Source organism: Nothoprocta perdicaria, unplaced genomic scaffold, assembly GCF_003342845.1.
Source record: "Nothoprocta perdicaria isolate Ctin4 unplaced genomic scaffold, notPer1 scaffold_53, whole genome shotgun sequence".
Classification (NCBI taxonomy): domain Eukaryota; kingdom Metazoa; phylum Chordata; class Aves; order Tinamiformes; family Tinamidae; genus Nothoprocta; species Nothoprocta perdicaria.
Window position 1 is genome coordinate 1,619,164 of NW_020455788.1, and position 19,925 is coordinate 1,639,088.

At 37.9% G+C, this 19,925-nt stretch overlaps 1 protein-coding gene across 3 annotated transcripts in view; it reads left to right on the plus strand.

The window, feature by feature from the left end:
- NRXN3 (neurexin 3) overlaps positions 1-16,188 on the plus strand; it is an 826,423-nt gene extending 810,235 nt beyond the window's left edge. For 2 of the 3 annotated variants that reach the window (XM_026048287.1, XM_026048284.1), the window contains one exon: positions 13,174-16,188. In XM_026048287.1, coding sequence (XP_025904072.1) covers positions 13,174-14,099 — 926 coding nt within the window. In that variant the 3' untranslated portion in view covers positions 14,100-16,188. The remainder of the gene's footprint in view (positions 1-13,173) is intronic. The other variant, XM_026048285.1, reaches the window with a different exon arrangement.
- Positions 16,189-19,925: the final 3,737 nt, after the last annotated feature.

The window sequence follows — 19,925 nt, forward strand, 5'->3', positions numbered from 1 at the left end:
ATAGAGCACGTTGAGTAGAGCAGCCTGGGGAGAATGCTTGAGGCCAGCTCTACTGCAGGGGCTGCTTAGTACTGGAATCATCAAATGTTCTTTGGTTCAGAGTAATATGAAAACATAATAAGCTTATGGGAAACACTGAAATAATTCTTTTCCGTATGGCATTGTTGGGCTTTAAATCTGTAATTTCCTTAGGTTCTGGTATCTGAAAGTGTGTTTTCGTATTTGATATTTTCTACAATACTTCTTAACGTAAGAAAGCCCCTTGAATTAACTTTTATACATAAACAGGACAGAACAGCATGAGGRACATTGTCAGCGGTGTATGGCTAGACGCTTACTGTGTGTTACCTTTCTTCTGTAGCTTCACATGTGCCCACAGCCTCATAGGTCTAGAATGGGGGAGATGTTTTTGCCAGTACAAACATGTGTCAAACAGGAGACAGGAATCATAGGAGTGTATTTTTAGTCAAGGTCTGAATTACGGACAGTCAGAAAAACAACAGTGCAACTAGAGATCCTAAAACAGTTTCCTGATGCATGTTCAGTGCATATGTGAGAATTCTTAAAAAATAGATTCATAATCAGTAATTTCTACATTCTTTACTGCAACCTTCAATCCAGGAAATAACTAAACAGGTGACTTCCAGAGCATAAAAAGAACCTTCCATAAGGAACACTATTATTTCCTTTGCTTTACGTTCTCCTTYACTCTGTATTGTTTCTGCCAGTGGCAGGATGGTAGACTAATTAGATCCTTGATTTGATTCTGTATAGTAGATCCAACATTTCTAGTGTTTATATTAAGAAGAGATATTTTACAAACTCTAAAAAAGCTAGAGACCATCTTCAGCTAGTTTTGGGAAGAGATCGGTATCTTTTAGTCTGTATCTGTGTACATGTTTTTTTTATGGAGAATTCATAGGAAATTGGGAAATGGTATACAGAGGCATGCCTAGAGTGGAATACTTTGCAGATTTTTTTTTGTCCTCTRTTAAACATATATTTCTTCCACAAAAGTATTCTAGCCAGAAGAAATATTGTTGCAGGCAGTCTTGAAGTTAAAATCARATACACAGCTAGCCATGACTTTTTCTCTGTTTTGTAGCTGAGCTTCTTATAGAAAAATGAACATTTTTTGAGTTCAAGAGAAGTTCTTTTATTTGAGTTCATGGGAAGTTRTTTTGTTTCTTTTCGCTGCTACTTTTGACAATACTATCTGCTTCGAATTATGTGTCATTAGTCTACTTGCCCAGCTCAAAATGGATATATGACTTTAAATGACCCTAAAAAGGTGTTGYGTGATAAATGAAGTAAACCTTCGAAGGTAACGGCAGTTTGAAAGCTTGAATCRTGCAATGGTGAAACACATGTTCCCTTTTAGCACTTGAAATCTTGGGTGCTATTYTAATTGGGTCAAAGTACAAAAAAAAGAAGGAAAAAAATCCTGGCAACATCCTTTTATGCAGAGTAATTGCAAAAGAAGAAAAAATAACCCAGTAAGTAGGGACCTATGGTTAGGCCAGCAGGATATCCTGGACATTTTAAGTGTATTGATCATTTTTCCAGACAAGTAGGTTAGAAAAACTACCCAGCACTGGCATCTGACCACTGTATACATTATTGAAGTTGTGTTACAGAGAACATGGTATTTTGGGGTTCATTGTGTTAGGAAAGACAGAAACTGTCAGTTTGATGGAGCCTGGTATTGGTAGAAGACACTACAACTGTAGAGCATAAGATAGACTTGGTGACAATATCATAGCCTTAGTTAATGATTTGTGATCTTCAGCTTTGCTCTTTAGCATACACAAATTAATGTATTACCTTCATCAACAGTATTTTAAAAAACAACTTGAAAATAATGAGAAAACACAACTGTATAATGAAAGCTGTTAAACAAGTGGGGTTTTTTAAGTGTCTTTTTAAATATGCATTTTTTTCATTTTATAAGTTCAATTTTATAAAAATTGACCATCTTTGATTCTTAGGCAAGTAGCTTGTAAGGCTGAAGAGTATAGGTACATGTATTACCACTCCTACCTACTTGGTAGGTTTTTTTTTAATTGAAAAAAGAGAAGGAAGCAATGGTCATATTTTTTAAATCATTGCTTTTTTTGGTGAATACTTTGCAAAACCTTTAATCACAAAATATTATCTGTGTAGCTCTATTTGTGATGCAGTTTTCAAATTAGGACATTAAATGTTACGTTTTTCCAATTGCTTTAGATGAGGATTTCCTTACACTCGGCAGAAATTGCAGGACCCAGATTTTCCAAAGACCTCTGCTTGTTTTCAAGCACCTATGAATTGAAGAACTGAAAAAGAAAAATAAATGTTTAGCACCCTTCAATTCCTATTCTGATGCTAACATGCAATTTGCTTTTCAAAATCTTGTCATCTCTCTAAGTTTCTCTGGCTTCTCTAGTGCATCTTGGACTCTTTTGATCTTTTAGGCACTTAAAAGGCTTTTCCAGGCCCTCATGCAATGAGTTGGGTATTTAGCATCAAATAGAGCATAAGTATTCACTTAAGTGGCCTAACTTAGATTGCACAGTTGGCAACCAGGCCCTTGTAGAGTCTGTTTTGCATCAAAGAGAAGGTACTGAATTCTAATGTGCTATGGAGGGATATTTTGCTGCTCCGAAAATCCAGCTGCGAGTCGTGACAAGTACTAGTTAAAATTCAAAGCTTAAGTGTTTCATTGTGAAACTCCTGAATTACAGTTAAACCAGAGGCTCAGAATCCAGGTAGGGAGTGGCAGCAAGGGACGATAACCTTAAAATTTACCAAATAAAAATCCCCAAGTGAAGTCTGCAAAGGCCTCACGTCTGTCTTTTCTTTTTTTCCCCTAGTCCAAGCTAATCTTTTCTGATACACAAATGAATCCCCCAGATATCCTGTGTATCCTGTKTCACTCCCATTAACCTGCATGTTCCCTCCTGAAGATTATCCTGACCAGATTTCCTCTTCTCTGTTTGAATCTCTTCCTTTCTGAAGATATTTTCCATAGAAATGGAGTATATCATTCCACTGGAGCCTTGCAGCAGAGGCATAGGCCATTCCAGCTGTAGATGCACCGTGCTGGTAGTCAGCACTACCTCAGCACTTCTGAAATAAAAGTTAATAGTTCCTCTACTGTTGACTACCTCTACCAGAACTGACCACTTTTCAGGAATCCATGTACAAATGAACCGGGCTATTTACATGTTGTTCATGCTTATTAATGTTCTCCAGAATTAATACTGATCTCTCAGTGGGTCTAGAGGTATTATTGCCTCTAATACCAAGAAGCAGCAAAACATCCTGCTTGTTTGTTATAATCATGTCTGTACRAAAGTATCTAGATGCATCTACAGGGTAGATTCTTGCTGTTTTCTCAAGAAACTCGAGGTTGAGATCGTTAACTCRCTTCCACTGACTGATGATACCCCAGCCTTGCAGATGGGTTTTGGAGTGGTCCTGTGAATATTCATGGTGGAAAACTAGCATAAATGAAGTGTATACTCCCAGCTTTCACCTGCTTCTATGCCATGGACTTCTGTGTCCATGAGATTCCTAATGGACAGGGTTCACACCTTTTTATTTATAATTTGTCAGAGTTTCTTCTTGGATTCAGGATGAGGATGATGGGTTTTGTACTAGAAAAATGAAGATAGCATGTGACACCCCCRACCGCCCTGGGAGGCGGAGTATTCAGCATGCAGTTTTAGCAAGACTTGGATAGAATTGTTCAGCAAAGTCTTCYTGAACTGTAGAGCCTTTTGTAATGCAGGAACTAGTCTCAGTCTAAATGGCAATGGAGGTTTTGCCTATGAAAAGTCATACACTCTAGTACCAGATACTACTAGCTGTATTGCTTATTAAGTTGTCACTTAGACCAATGACAAGGCTGTTCCTTCTGACACTTCCTGTCAAACTGATGCTTCCCTTTAATAAGTAATGCTGAGGCCATGGATTTTCACAGCCTCTTGGGAGCAATCAGTCCCAGCAGAGATTGTATTTGACTGCATGTGTGAATATGCACTGCCTAGGTATCTCCAACATAGTATGCTCCTTGGTATTAATTTGGTGGTTATTCGATACTAATTGGTATTTTTAAGCAAGTAAAGCATGCTTTAAGAATTAATTCTTCAGCCTTTTCTTAAGTTGATCGGTATTTACAGGAATAAACCCGGTTTGACCAGGAACAAAAACAGATGTCACTTGTTTTGAGTATAGTCTAGAAAATCACRTGAGAATGAGAACCTGGAATTTTATGTACTTGCGCTAAGTAGGTGATCAGAGGAGGGTGACAAGCCTTTCCTAGTATATGTTATAATTTATCCTCACCCTTTTTCCCCGCCAGCCTCTCTGCTCCCAGCAATGCTCAGAGCCCCTTGGAATGTGCTTTGCCCTTGAGGGACAGGCATGGGACCCTCCAACCTCTCCCTGCTCCTCCCGGCCCTCCCTCCCGCCTGCCCCGGTCCTTGCTTGCTCTTCTGTTTTTCTACTTTCCCTAAATGCAACTTACTTTAAGCATGCATTATTATTAACATCCTACAATAAAATTAAGCTATTATATAACCCATTTGTCGATCTCAGCCAATTTCTTCTATCTTTTTCTATGTCTATTTATGACGTACATCCAAACTGCACGTCCTTTTCTTTTTCTTTCTTTTTTTTTTTCCTCTCCATGTTTATTTTAAAAAGAAGTAATGAAAGAAAAGATCTATTAAAAAAAAAAGCAACATTGGAGGGTGGGGGGGTGGATTTTGGCCCAAAATTGACAACAAATTTAAATGGGAGAGGGAGGGAGGGAAAGCGAATTCAATTCATAAAAAAACTATCCAAATGATGGAAGTGTCCCTAGACTGCTTTGTCTGTTCCTTTTCAATGTGTGCATCTGATTCGTTCATCTTTGAAAGTGTGTGGAATAATTTTTTCTTTCAAAAAAAAATTTAAAACCCCACAATTGTTCTTTTCTCCCTTCCTACTGGGACCAAAGTGCTGCTTTTACTTTTTTTGCTTTTTTTTTTAGTATATCTCTACATAGCTCTACTTTGATGTATTTCTTTTCCGTGGTTGAATTTCTATCTTAGATTTGGTTTGTTCCAATCTAATATTGAAAAAAACAAACAAACRAACAAGTTATGAATTGTTTTCTGCAATTTTCCCCCCTACTTCCCTCTTTAAATAAGGAACTACTTCACTGGCAGAATCCCACAGCTGTACTTTTGAGATTCTCCAGAGAATCTAAACATAAAAGCAATCTAATTGAGAGTGGGAAAGGGGTGTGCCAGCACAGTCATTACATTCAAAACAGTGGTTTGATGTGCTCAAGAAATGATTGTCTCAGATTACTGAGTATACTGGTATCAATTTGGTGGACTTTAGAGAAGACGATTCTCACAACAAGGAGGCTGTGGGTAGCTACAGATGAAGTTGTTCTGATTCCAATGCATAAAATAGTTTCCTTGTTTTTTTAGTTTACTCTCTGATTATTATTATTATTATTATAAGTTTATGTATTTTTACTGCTATTTTTAGTAGGGCAAAAGTTTTAACTGTTTTTATAATTTGAGAACCTTTAATGAAAATGTAAAGATTAATACTATAATTATTAATTTTTTGTAACTTGCATGTTGAAGAAGTTGCAGCTTAGGGTTTGTGAGATTGTCAATGTTAGAGTTCTGTTCTTTCTTTTTGTTGATGGGCATGAATATGCTCATTTGTTTTTGTATATTGCCCATCCCTTCCTTACAGCCAGAAGCTCTAATGCTGCTAGATCACTCCGTACCGCCCTTACATGGACATGGCAACTGACTTACACATTCACTCCCATCATCTTCATCTCCTGTGTAGTACACTCATAGATTTTTACACTCCCACTCCATCCACCCTAGGCATTTTTTCTTCCCATAAGTCCCCCCCACCACCCCTTTCTTTAGCATTGTTAAGATTTTATGTGCAGTCATCCATTCCTTAAGACACACACACACAAAAATTATAGAAAAAAAAAAAGAAAATGTTTAAAAAAATATATATCAAATTGACCAAAAAGGCAAAAAAGCAACAAGCTTTGCTTTTCAAAAATCATTATATATGTAGATATGCAAACAAGCAAAAGTAAATTCTATGAAATGTACAGGATTTTTCAACTGTAATATGCTAACAACTTTAAATACGATAAGAGAATTACAACCAAAAACAGAAAAAAAAAAAAGTTTGAATTTGTTAAGGTGCAAGATTTTTTTCTTTTCATGTTATGTGGTGTGGATGTATGTGTTGTTGCCTCCCTGTATCGCCCTTTGTTGTAAAACAACTATATTTAAAAAGAAATAATAAACATTTTGCTAAACAAAAGTTTTTAAGAAACAACAACAACAAAAAAAGCAAGTTACAAGAATGTGGCAATGCTACTTGTCCAAGAGCATTCTTACACAACTTTCTTTTGTAAATTTTTCCTTTCATGCCAAAAAACATGCGGGCAATTTGTTGATGTAAGTTGACTGTTATGAAATCAATGTGGTATGCTTTCTAAATATTTTTTTTATATATTTTTGATTATTTTTTCTTTGTTAAAAAGGAATAATGTTTTTGATTTCCTGCATTTTTTTAGTTTTCTTGGGTTTTAGTCTTTCTTTTGCTGGTAAAGTGAATGACTTGTTATGTTTTCCCTTTTCTTTTTCTGACCTTTTCGCTGTGGCATTTTTATTTTCTAGCGTATGGTTTTGTTTTCAGAAAATTGTATAAATTATTTTTTCTTTTTTTGACTGAGTTTGTATTTGATGTTATGTTATGTGCTCTTTGTGTATTGCTGATTACCAAATTGTGTTGTAGCTAAGAGGGGGTGAAGGAGCCTGTAGTAGTAGTTTGCTGCCATTCTTATCAGTCCTTCTCCATGGCTTTGTTCCCACCCTTCCCTTTCCCGAGAAGCAACTTTATTTCATGCTACTTAAATTGTCCACAGCCTGGTGTCGCAGAGTTCATCGCAACTAAAGACCAATGAAACTCCTTTAGTATAGTGCTAGCTCCCAGGGTTTTCTTACTGCGACTCTACAATTTTCCTTCCTTATTACAATGGAAGTGTTTTATTTCTGATTTCTTCATCACTAATTATATGTCTGATGTCACAATCAAAATGATACTCTCAAGTGTACTCTTACCAGGTAAACACACCCATTGTACTCAACTGGTATCAGCCTTGTTGATACTTTCCAGAAATGCTACATTTGACAGACATTCCTATTTAAGCCTCTATCCTGAAGAAAATTTTGATTAATTCCTTTAAATGTCTATGAGCTTTCAGTAGAAGCAATAAAAAGCTGTGTTTTCTTACAAATGCATAGAATTTAAGCATCCCTGCATGGTAATGCTGTGCTAAGTACTTAAGAGATATCTCGGGTCCAACTGTCAAGTCCTTTGAACAACTGATGCTGAAAACAGAACAAATAGGTATGATGAATACAAAACTGTCATTACCACGATTAATCCTGAGAGTTGAAAACAATGATGGGAGAGAGAATGTTTCATTTGGTTCAGAGCATCACGGTATCTGGATGCTGAAATATTCATTTTTGTTCTGGAATCCTGCCTGGAAACACAATGTCAGGTCCTCGATGGAAAGTGCTAATATGTTTTTCACTGCTGGAACTGAGAGTGTTTGCACGAAGATGACCAAGAATTTGCAGCAATGAAACACATTCCAACATTACCATGGGGTTCATGACCTCTTCCTTGAACTCTCTACCTTTCTGTTGCTCAGCCATGGATTAGGAAGTGCTGCAGTAACCAGGGTCTTCTAATACATTTCGGGGGACTTTCAGTCACCACACCAACCAGACTGCACCACGAGAARTACAGTCCTATCTCATGCTTTGAGGACAGTATGGTCTCTGAAAGAAAAGGGAGAGATTTGGATGAAAAGTTGTGATATTGCATAGTAGAAAAGATGTTTTCCTCTCTATTATGTCAATTTCAGTTTAATTAGGCCGGAGAAAGGGGAAAATACAAAGAATGATCATGCCTGGCTTTCCAGATAGCATGATCTTTCCTGTGGCCGGGGACTTTGTTCTGAATATTTTCCCCTCCTCATCCTTCAAGGACTCAAAGGAGAATTAACTAAAACATCACCRTTAGACTGAAATTTATGAACTCAGTCATTTAATGAGAAATTCTTGGCACTGATGTTGCATTGATATAGACAGGCAGAAAAAAAAAAGGTAAGGAATTATTTTCTGTGGCAGCAGTTTCATATTGAAGGTGGAATCCTGAAGCTTCAGAGCAAGAGCGTAAGAATAAGATGCAAATGAGAAACTTTCAATGTAAAGTTCCAAATATCTGCAAAGTGGATGTGTTGTGCAGGCATTTAAAAGCTCTTCAACAACATCTGGARAAGAGGAGATACAGGTGGGTCCCTTCTGGTCACTGTTTGATGATGGATCTTTCAGGCTTCGTTTCACGCACCTTTCGTCCTGTATCTTTCCGATTCCTGAGATTCCAGTCCTGGCTATAAAGATAAAAGCTGGCGGTTACAGTTTTTCTTTTCTTTTTTTCTTCCTTTTTTTTTGGTGCCCTCAGCATTCATGATTCACCCACAACATCCTCACAGTTCATAAGGCTTCTATTAAATTTTTAACACACTGTCTTTTCCAGTGGCAGAGTACTCTTACTGGAGATCAGCCCCAGAGGTATGAATTATATATCTATAAATACACTCATAAAGCAAAAAGCAGGGCAGCTTCAAGGCTAAAGTAGACCTTTTATATCCCCAGTGGTCTTGGTAGTTTAAAGAAAAGCACAACCCTGTGAAAAAAGTATACATGCTAGATTCAAAAGGCTAACTTTTAAGGAATATACCCACAGTTTTTGTCTCAGGGAATGAGAAGGCCAGGCAAAGCACTGAGTGCTTAGATTTGGGGTTTCTACCTCACAGACCTCAGTTTCCTCAGTGCTGCTTTCTGTATACTGTGCAGTAATTTTTTTTGCAATTTCCCTTGCATGTAATTCTTTGGCGTTATGTTGGCAGCTCAAGCATTTTAGAGATAAACATATTTCTTCCTCAGAAACATCCATCCCTTGTTTGGGAAGGAAAGTAAGGAGAAAGTGGAAAATAAATCTGGAAGATCCTTGTGATATCTTTCAATTTCTAAAGCAATCCCAAAATCATAGGCCGACAGTGAGCATTACTAAGTGATCCTCAAAAAAAAAAAAAAAAAGAAAAAAAAAAAAGAAAAAAAGGAAGGAAAAGGTGTTTTGCTACCAGGAAACAATACCTTTCACAAGCAAAATCAAAGCCTAGTAGGAATGTATGTTTTGAAGCCCAGGCTCAGTTTGGATGACAACCATGTCATTATTTTAAGCTTGAAAATTTGGAAATAAAAGGTGTATTTTTCTTCCCCAAGTGGACAAAGGGTTAGTTTCATGATTGAAAATAGGGGACACTGTTAGAAAATCAAAATTTAAGCTGGAAAACTGCAAACATCCGGAGATGCAGGCCCCTTCTAAATTACCTTATAAGGTTGTTTTCCAGGTTGGCTTATAGTTTTGTTATTGAATTTCCATCTCTTTAAAGAACCTGCCTTTACGGTATTCCTTTTAGAGTCCAATCCAGTCTTTTAAAAACTTTTGGCACCTACATTTGAAATGAACCTGGGGACATGTGTAAGAGACTTTTCCATCAAAGGACAGCTGTCTGTAGGCAGCTTCTTGGTGTCTCTGCTGGYATTTTGCGGGAGATGCACCCTCCTCCACACCTTTATCATCTGCCTGTCATCAGACTCCCTCTTGTGTCTCTTATGAGTAGAAATGTCGTACCAGGAAGAGGGTTCCTTGCCAGATGTGATAGGAAAATTTGCACTTGCTTCACTCTGTAGATGTATGTGATCATTCTTCTCACCTTCCAGGGAGCTTTTCAGAAGTTACGTTTCCTGCAATCCTTAAATAACACATTTCTTTTAGACTGAGTAACACTTTTATCATGCCATTTTAAGGGGTGTTATAACTCACGTTGTAAATCATGTACCCCAAGAAGTATTAATTGTGCACACATCTTATTAGACATACAGATGCTAGCTTGCTATGAGTTTTGCAGAAATGTCTCAATGTGATATATGTCAGACGTGCTATTTAGAGTACTTTTTTTCTGAGCTACTTTCTCCCACACAGCTTTTTCTCTGTCTCGTGGCTTCTTCCATTACAGACAGAAATACATACATACATACATACATAAAGTTAACAGCTATGCCACCCTCACCCTCATCTCTCTGTTGCTCCCAGAAGATATATTGTCTTAAGTGTAATAGATGAATTCATTGATAGAGACATGGTTCCCAAGCAAAGACCTTTACCAGCTTCTTTATTTCTTTAGTGAAGAGGCAAACACGTTGCATATCATTGGACACTGGAATAGAACTAGAGATTACATTTARTAATCATATGGGAAACCAAAGTTTACAGAACATGGCTGATATGAAAGTTACTTCTCACATAAGAGAATTAAATCATTTTAGACCACATTTCTGATTCTGTCTACTGTCTTCCGTCCAGCAGATTTACTGGAATAAGAACTACAAACTACTCTCCACCACTTTCATGAAGTCCCACTTACCCTAGCAGCTCCATCAACTTTTCTTGACATTCAGGAAGGCCACAATAGTTTTCTAGTCATTGCAGCATTTTTTGGTCATTGTTTCGTGTAATGAACAGCAACAAAAACTGCAGAAGAATTGCCTATTTCTAAAGCAAGTTATGTTGCAAATGGAAACCGAGGCTAAAGAAAATCTTTATAGTAGTTGCAGGACATTAACAATTCCTTGAAGTCAAATCTAGGAAATTGCTAGTAAACTGGGCCCCAAAAATTACTTTTTGGAAGAAAACTGCCCAGAATTTTGCCCCAATGAGTAGCAGATCAGCTGCAGAGAACTGCCATGTGCTAGCATAATATATGTTGATAACAAAGTCACTCAAAGCTTTAACTAAGCAATTCAAAACTGCCAAACTTAGTATTCCAATTGAGTATCACAGATGGTGTTTTAAAATCACAAATTAATATGATTGTTTTAGCAGCAAAACACTGATCTTAAAAAATCACTTAAAGGGACACTATCTATCCTGGATTTTCTGGGACTTAGCTTTGACAGAAATTCAATTCAATTTCATCTACACCAAAATTCAATTATTCTGTTCATTCTTTCCAGACTTACAAATGATCATCTCCACAGAGACATACATCAAGTTTATTCTGAGGCCACCTGTTTGCATAGATTATAGAAGCCCTACGTAGGTGGGACTTTGGGATGTATGTAAATCACATTACATGTCCAAGTTTCTGCATTTCAYGGAAAACAGCTTAGAGATTGACATTATTTTACATGTATGATATTTGCTTTTTCCTCCTCTATTCAGTATCAGAAGTGATATAAACATGCTGAGGAATGGCAGAAAATGAAGCAGCATATTTAAAGTGATCCTTTATACGTTATCTCATGGATAACTTCACATGAGAGTATTTTAAGAGACTGCTGAAGTGCCACATTCCTTGTTTGGCCTAATTTCTAGCCTAGTATTTCTGAGTTAAAACTGGCTATTTCAAATGATTAAACTATGTCAGCACTCAGTTTCTCATCAGGGATAAGAATAAGCAATACTGCCAGTTAAGCCATTCAGATTTAATCTAACTGTTAAGTACCTTTTCAGTATCCTATTGCTATTCTCAATATGTAATCTGTACAAATGTATTGCTCTCCAAATATATTTAGCATAAGATTATGATTTTAGAGGCATATTCTTTATAAAATTCCCATGGGCATTGCTGGGAGTATTCAGTGAGAAATGAGTGCATGTAATATACAGTGTAGATTAGAGAGAGCAGAGTTTTGACCCTAACACCATTCAGCAGTTACTACAATGTCAGACTATTCATTGGCAATTATTAATATATAAGTCAAATCTAGAATTACTTATTTAGAAACTGAAATTCCTTTTACCTCTCTCCTTAAGCAATGTAGAGTATACATCAAAATTTCTCATGCATTAGAAACATCTTGAACTGAGCTGCATTCTCTTCCTATAGATCTAGATGAGTAGACATGGTGTAATATAAAGCCCTCAGTTTGTATTTAAATAACTGGCTTAAGTTGACCAAAGGAAAATGACCCAAGTGAAAATTCACACAAAAACTTTCAAAAGCAGCACAGCTCATCTTTAGCAGCTGCAACCTGCATGTCATTAGAAGATTATGCTGTCTGAATGTAGATTAAAATAATTTATTGTGCTTCCATAGCTGTCTGTATATCAAGAAATGATAGTAGGTGTGAAAGCAACATCTGCAGTACAGCCCTGGGCTCAACCACTGATTTGGGTCATCAGAGTTTTTGCTTAGTTTTTGCTTAATTTTCTCACATAAAGCAACAAAGKCTATCACAATTTTTACTCACATGACATCAAGAGAAAAGAACTGAAGATCAAGTTGATAGTGCATTAGAAGCTCAAGAAGATGAAAGGAAAGGAGCATCCTCAGTGTAGAACAGGATGGTAAAGATTAAAAAGATCTGAAAAAGTTTCAAGTAAGGGCCTGTACCTTYGTGGACCTCAGTGAGTATTGATTCACTTTCATGAACCTGCTCACAGTTTAAAAACCATTCAGTAATCAAGAAGACAAGATTGATTGGAAAAAGACTTTATAGAAACTGCTGCAGAAGGAAAGCAGACTTGAATGGCAGCGAAGAAATATTAACATTTTATTACATGAAAAGAAGCAGAAGAGGAAAAAMCGGTAAGATAAGCAGTAAAATCGATCTACAAGAATATTGCTGTATGAAGGTTTGAAGCAATTCAGTCTTGTAACCAATTGCTAAAAATCAATATCCTCCGAGTCACTTGAGAGTATCTGCAAAATCAAAAACTTTGGGTCCCCMAAATTTCAGAGTTTTTCACTGTATGTAGATTAAAAGAGGGAGGAAATGGATCATGCACTTTACCCRTAGTATTAAAGGCAGGATGGGAGGAAAGAGTGAAGGGAAACCCCTGGGAAGTGTGTTGGTAGTGTAGTTACGACAGGAAGTCTGGCTCCCTGACACTCTTGCATAAAACTCAAACCGTGTACTGCCCTTGAGCTAAGTGAGTTTAAAATGATACATTGCCATTAAAATGTACTAATACTCTTTTTTTCTCTCTCTCTCTTTTCCATCCCAGGAGGTGAATTAGTTATCCCTCTACTTGTAGAAGACCCTTTAGATATCCCTCCTATTGCTACTCGTGCACCTTTCATTACACTTCCCCCTACCTTTCGCCCCCTCCTCACCATTATTGAGACCACCAAAGATTCCCTGTCCATGACCTCTGAGGCGGGGTTACCTTGCTTGTCGGACCAAGGCAGCGATGGTTGTGATGATGATGGCTTGGTGATATCTGGGTATGGCTCAGGGGAAACCTTTGACTCTAACCTACCCCCTACTGATGATGAAGATTTTTACACCACCTTCTCCTTGGTAACAGATAAGAGTCTTTCCACTTCAATCTTCGAAGGTGGCTACAAAGCACACGCACCCAAGTGGGAATCCAAGGACTTTAGACCTAACAAAGTCTCCGAAACTGGTAGGACTACTACCACGTCTTTGTCCCCTGAGCTGATCCGCTCCACAGCTTCGTCCTCGACTGGGATGTTACCCAAATTGCCAGCTGGCAAAATGAATAACCGTGAGCTCAAACCCCAGCCTGACATAGTCTTGCTTCCGTTGCCCACTGCCTATGAGCTAGACAGCACAAAGCTGAAGAGCCCGCTAATCACTTCCCCCATGTTCCGTAATGTGCCCACAGCAAACCCCACGGAGCCGGGAATCAGACGGGTTCCGGGGGCCTCAGAGGTGGTCCGTGAGTCGAGCAGCACAACGGGGATGGTCGTCGGCATTGTGGCTGCTGCCGCCCTCTGCATCCTCATCCTCCTGTACGCCATGTACAAGTACAGGAACAGGGACGAGGGGTCCTATCAGGTGGACGAGACGCGGAACTACATCAGCAACTCGGCCCAGAGCAACGGCACGCTCGTCAAGGAGAAGCAGCAGAGCTCAAAGAGCGGCCATAAGAAACAGAAAAACAAGGACAAAGAGTATTATGTGTAAAAAAGAATACTTATTTATATATAAATATATAAATACTTAATGAGATTTAATTGAAATATCAGAACCATTACAGCGAACGAGATTGGGAGATATCGTTTGTGGGAAAAAGTATTGGGAAAAAAAAAAATGTCAGCAGTGACTGTTAATGTCTCAGTCATCGCTTGAAGTCAGCAAACTCTACCCTAATGTATTATAAAGCACACTTAGCGTTCTGGAGATGGCGCAAACAACTCTACCCTGTTAGCGGACTTGGACATCTCCAAATCTCCTCCTCCGCTGAACTTTCTGCAAAGGTAGAAGACTTCATGGCTTACTTGTTTCATATCTCCAAGTGAGTCTTTAACAATGTTCGTGATTCCTGACTGTATCGATAATTTTTCAGTTTACTTATTAAAAAAAAAAAAAAAAAGACAGGAAAAAGAAAAAATATAAACACTATAAACAACAAAAAGTATTGAACAAACTGATCTGGCCTCGTCCAGCATACGTAATTTTTCGAGATTGGAGGAGGGGAATAAATGATTTTGGAGATTGTTGGGTTTTGGTTTGGTTTGGTTTCTTAGATTGTTTTTTCGTTTTGTTTTGTTTACTTTTGGGTGTGGGAGGGTAGGGTGGAGAGGAACAGTGTTTGGGGGGCAGAGTGAACCTGGACATGAATTGAGAAGAAATCTCGGAAAAAAAAAATCCATAATAAATAAAGAGAGACTATTGCCATATATGAACTCAAAAGCTACCCATGGTGTTTACTCTGCATATCTGGTTGTGTTGTCTCTAGAATCCGTCGTCTTACAGTAAGTTGTTTGCTAACAACACAGTGAAAGTGTATGACGGGTGGTGGTGAAGAAAATGATTATGGAGAGCTGGTCCCCTTGGATCTGGCTCCAGTATTTACAATTGAACTGAAGAATAGATGGGTTTGGGTCTGTTCTGATCAGGATCATTGGCTTTATTTGAAAATATCACTTAGCATGCATTAGCACAGCCAAACTTAAGAGGATTTCAAGACTTAAAAAAGAATGCTTAGAAAAAAAGTGGTTCGCCATTCTGAGCTGAATATGCTATGCAGAAATAAAGGAGCCTTTCTCTGGGTTCTGGTTCTGTGACTGATTGCAATGCATGCAAAACATAATAATGAATCAATTTAATAAAGAGATCAGAAAGACACTGTTAGAGTTCAACTTGTGACAAGACCCATAAACRTAAGATGAGCTAAACACTTGTAAAAGAACACAAAATGAAAAATACATAAWTTTTTTTGGACATACTGTTTTCATATGTAATATTTTAATTTTGTAGCTTGACATATCAGATCATCTCTGTCTTTCCATTTGCCCTAATCTACCTTTTCCTTCCCTTTTATATGAAAGAAAATAAAGCTGCTGTGACACACAAAAATAATAATGAAAAAGGAATTTAATAATATTACTATAATATATATATATATACACACAGATATATTTATCATGGTATGTTTGATGGGACGACTGGAACAGAAATTCTGTTATGGTCTTTATATGGAATGAGAATGTTCAGGAAGAACAGAGTAAAAAGAAACAAACAACAAAAGCAAACCTTAAAATGTGAAAGCGTGTGTTTTAGCTTTGTCACAGTTACCTGTGTCAAAAAAAAAAAAATCTGAAATTTTGTTTACATATTTTACTACTTTTTTTGCTAGTATAATTTCTATATGGATGCCCTGATGATGTATATACTGTTTTATGGTTAAATTGGGATCTTCTTTTGTTTTTATTTAACTTATTTAATTTGATTGTTCGGTTTCCACTTTTTCCCAGTTACCGTGAAAAGAATTATCTTACTGTACAGTACAAAAGCCAGGTAGTTTGATGGCCATGCCTATCATGTGCAAAAAAGCAAAGAAGGGAGAGACAGAGAGGAAAACAACAGAAAATGAGATGGATTGAGAACTCTGGAATATCAGAAATGTACACTTTTTCTGTATACAGATGAAAACTAATCAGCTGTTTAGGTTTAGAAATCTACTCTTGCTGGTGTTTATAAGTCGCATGAATATTTGACTTGAAGAAGTGTCATCAAATACACACACGCACATGGGAACTTCAATTCAAAAAAGCATCCTTCTCCAACCTTTAGAGAAGATGCTTTCCTGTTAACAGAAATTTTCAGTGTGTGTATGTGCGCGTGTGCGGTGCGTGTGCGTGCGAGCGAGGTTGAGCTTTTCTTTTCCTTTTTTATTTTTTATACGAAAAAAGACAGGTTTTAAAAAGGTATGAAAGCACGATTTTAGATGATTTAACTGGCTGAACCTATATAAAGTTGGTTATATCTTGATGTCTGTAAAAGATTGCTGTTCTTGGAGTCTTGGAGTCTTGTGAAATGATTTCCTGCTTTCTTTCTTCCTTTCCTTTTTGCTTTCCTTTTTTAAGTTAAGGAAAAAAAGCTTTCCTTTTTTGTGTAAGTTTCTATTGGACAGTTTTTGGGAACATGTGCATTTCTGTATGTGGGCTTCTACCATATCCCTGTTGTTTTATGGACAACATTAAGAATTTTTATTTGAGTTATTGTGATGTTACTATTTTTTCCCTTTTCTTTTTCTTCTTCCTTTTTGATTCTTTTTCTTTTCTTATTTGCATTTTGTTTAAAGATATGCTTAGCAATAAAATGTTCTTCCCAAATCCCTGGATGTTGCTGGGTTTTTATTTGCAAGGCTTAAGGGATATTCCAACTTTCTAAAACTGAARAGTAATCTCTGAACACAGTTATTTCCCCATCCCAGGTGAGTGTCTAACCACTAGTACAGAATCAAGGCCTATATTTGTATTTCTTCCAGTATATCTTTAACTCTTTTCTTCACAGGAACTCAGATTCTACCTGAGTGTGGGCTCTGCACCCGAATACTCCAAGCCATTGTCCCCAACACTTCAATGGGTAATAGAGCAGGTTTTTGCAACAGGGGTTTCAGTGACCTTAGATAAAAGACAGAATTGCATCCGATATATGAATGTTTTTACCACCAATCTGTTGTGTTAAACAGGTTATCAACTTGCCTCTTTCAATGACTCTGCTTCCCAAGAGAAAACATCAAGCCTTGTTCAGCTTTTGAAAGCAAAAACACRGGCATTTTAACCAAGACAAGGTTCTCTCTAGGTCCAGATCCTTAGGTACCTCAGTGCGAGGTTCCCGAGGRGTGGGATTTAGGGGCTGGCCAATCCTCAGTATTTCAGTTTTGCTTAGCTCTCCGTGTCCGCACACCAAGACTCCAAGGCACACAGTGTGGTCTTTCTTGCATGCTACCTGTTTTCCATGTCCTTTTGAAGGACTGAGCTTTTCCCAAGATGTTTATGGGATTCTGGATGGATGCTTCTCCTGGGGTCACAAGTCTACACCTGATGCGCATCAGCAATTAAATCCTTTTAGGGAAGGAGTGTGGAGGGGAAGGATTTTGGCCCAAAAGTATGCATACAGAAAGGTGTTCATGTCATTTAAGGATCTAACTAAGGTCCTGTGAATTACTTTGTGACACTCCACTCACTATATAACAAGCACCACATATTACTTACACAGGTGCATTGAATCTGGCTTAGGTACCTAAAGGAAATGGTCCAAAGAGGGAGGCTCTGGGACTCTTAAAATCCGTAACTCAGGTGCTGCCTGGCCCTTTTTTGGCCTACTGGCTATTACAGTGTTTTGAAGTTCTGCCCACAATGCAAAGTCAACACTACTGTGTTGTTACCAAGTGGCAGAGTGCTCTAGGCTATCGTTGCAGGGTTTTGCCAATTGGCCATTGCTTTGCTACCTGARGGATTTGACTTTAGAAGAGCATCTGAAGGTCAGCCAAAGCAGTGTTTCACTGTCCTTTTATTTTTCAGTCACAGAAAAAGTCACTCCTTGCCCCTTCTCCCACCCTGAGAATGTGCAAATCTTTTTGAGCAGTGTTTTCTGTGTCAGGTTTCATTTAAAAACAAATTAGAATCATGATATACTTTGATGCTCTTAGGGAACCTGTGGTTTTCTTGACTTTGTTTACTCACATTTGCATGGGTGAGAATATTTGTGTACATTTGTCTTTGTTCTTTTCCGTTTTACTGTTCTCAATTCTGCRACATCTGTTTTAATGCCTTATAGATCTTTCAGAAGCCTCTGAACTACAGGTTGAGGCGCACTGGTCTAAGCTATTGTCCATTCCCTTCCTGCTCCCAAAACTGTTGAATTCCTGACTTTTAACTCGTAGCTAATACTCCCAGTGCCTAGTGCACTCAGCTGATACGTGAAACATCGAGGTCTGCACTAAAGACAGTGCATACATCTTCTCATATTGCAGAAAAATCCCATATCACAGAGCAGTGAGTGTTCTGATAAAACATTTTTAAATGCTTTTCTCAAAACCTATTACACTTCATGTCATTATAGAATAATATATGAAACAAGAAATTTCAACTGATTTATTCTGAGTCTCTGGTTAGTCTTTTTTGATTGTCATCTAATGACTATTACATTACTTAACCTAAATGAAAGTGGCAGCAGGGAAGCCACACAGCTGTCTGGTCTATCTGCCATTCCTCCCAGTTTTGTATTGTCCACAAAGCTAATCAGGGCACATGCTGTCCCCTTGTACAGGTCATTAATGAAGCTGTTTCAATAAATTGGTAAAACAATATCAACCCCTGGTGTACTCCGCTGGTGTACTCTGCTAGCAACTGACTTTCAGCTGGACCTCCTACCTCTTTGAGCCCAACAGTTCATCCAGTTCTCAGGCCACCTCACTGACCATCTATATAGCTTACACTTCAGCAGTTGCTATGGGACATTGTTGAAAGCTTTGCTAAAGTCAAGATAAACCACATGCACTGCTCTGCCCTTATGCACTGAGCCAGTTAGCTCACTGTAGAAGGCTCAACATGATTTCTTTTTCATAAAGCCATGCTGACTGCTCCCATTCACTTTGTTGTCCTTAATCTATTTGGAAATGGCTCTCAGGAGCCATTAAAATGGCAATTAAAAGAAGCAAAATGGCATCTTCCTTCGCTTCTTTCCTACTCTGAGCTGTCTGATTCTGTGTGAGAAAGTAGTTAACTTGATTTAGATGACCATGTCCAAGAAAGGATTCACAGTGGTAAATCTGCAGCAGACAATTACTACCTTACCACCATTCCCGAGTTAGGGACATAGACGTTTCAACCACCAAAGCTCAGCTCCTCCTCTCTACATTTTCTATCAGTAAGCAGCGTTCCAGTGACTGAATCACTTTCTGAAGACTCCCTGATCTTAGCAGCCTGGTTCTAGCCCTTCCAAAACTGTTCAGTGCATCTCTGCATCTTACACAGCTGTAATGGCTCTTTACAACTTTGCTAATGAAATTAAGCCACTGATGCTCTCCATCCTTCACCATGGTGGTGTTACAGGAAAGGTGTAGCAAGGCTGTTCATCACTATCTGTTTCTTCTCCAAATACTTCTGAATATTTAATGAGTAACATATATATATGAATGCATATGAATACATACAATACATATGAATTATATATTGACACTTTGAGGCCAAAATTAGACATGGTCTTATTTTCATGGGAAAAAAAAAATGTTTTAAAGCTATCAGTCTAGAAGGGACACACAGGATCACAGCCCTGTCAAGTATCCTGTTAGTACATCCATATAGTTACATGCAGCTGTTCTCATTTATCATACACAAGCTTCAGCTGCCAAGATCGGCGCTGGCTCCCTAGAAGGTATTTCTAATACGAGGGGAACAAATTGCTGCCTTTTCCTCCCCCATATTCAAGTTGTGACAAAGAGGTGGAAACATAATAAGGTTAGTCTTCCAGACATCTTTTCCTTTGCCCTAGCCCACT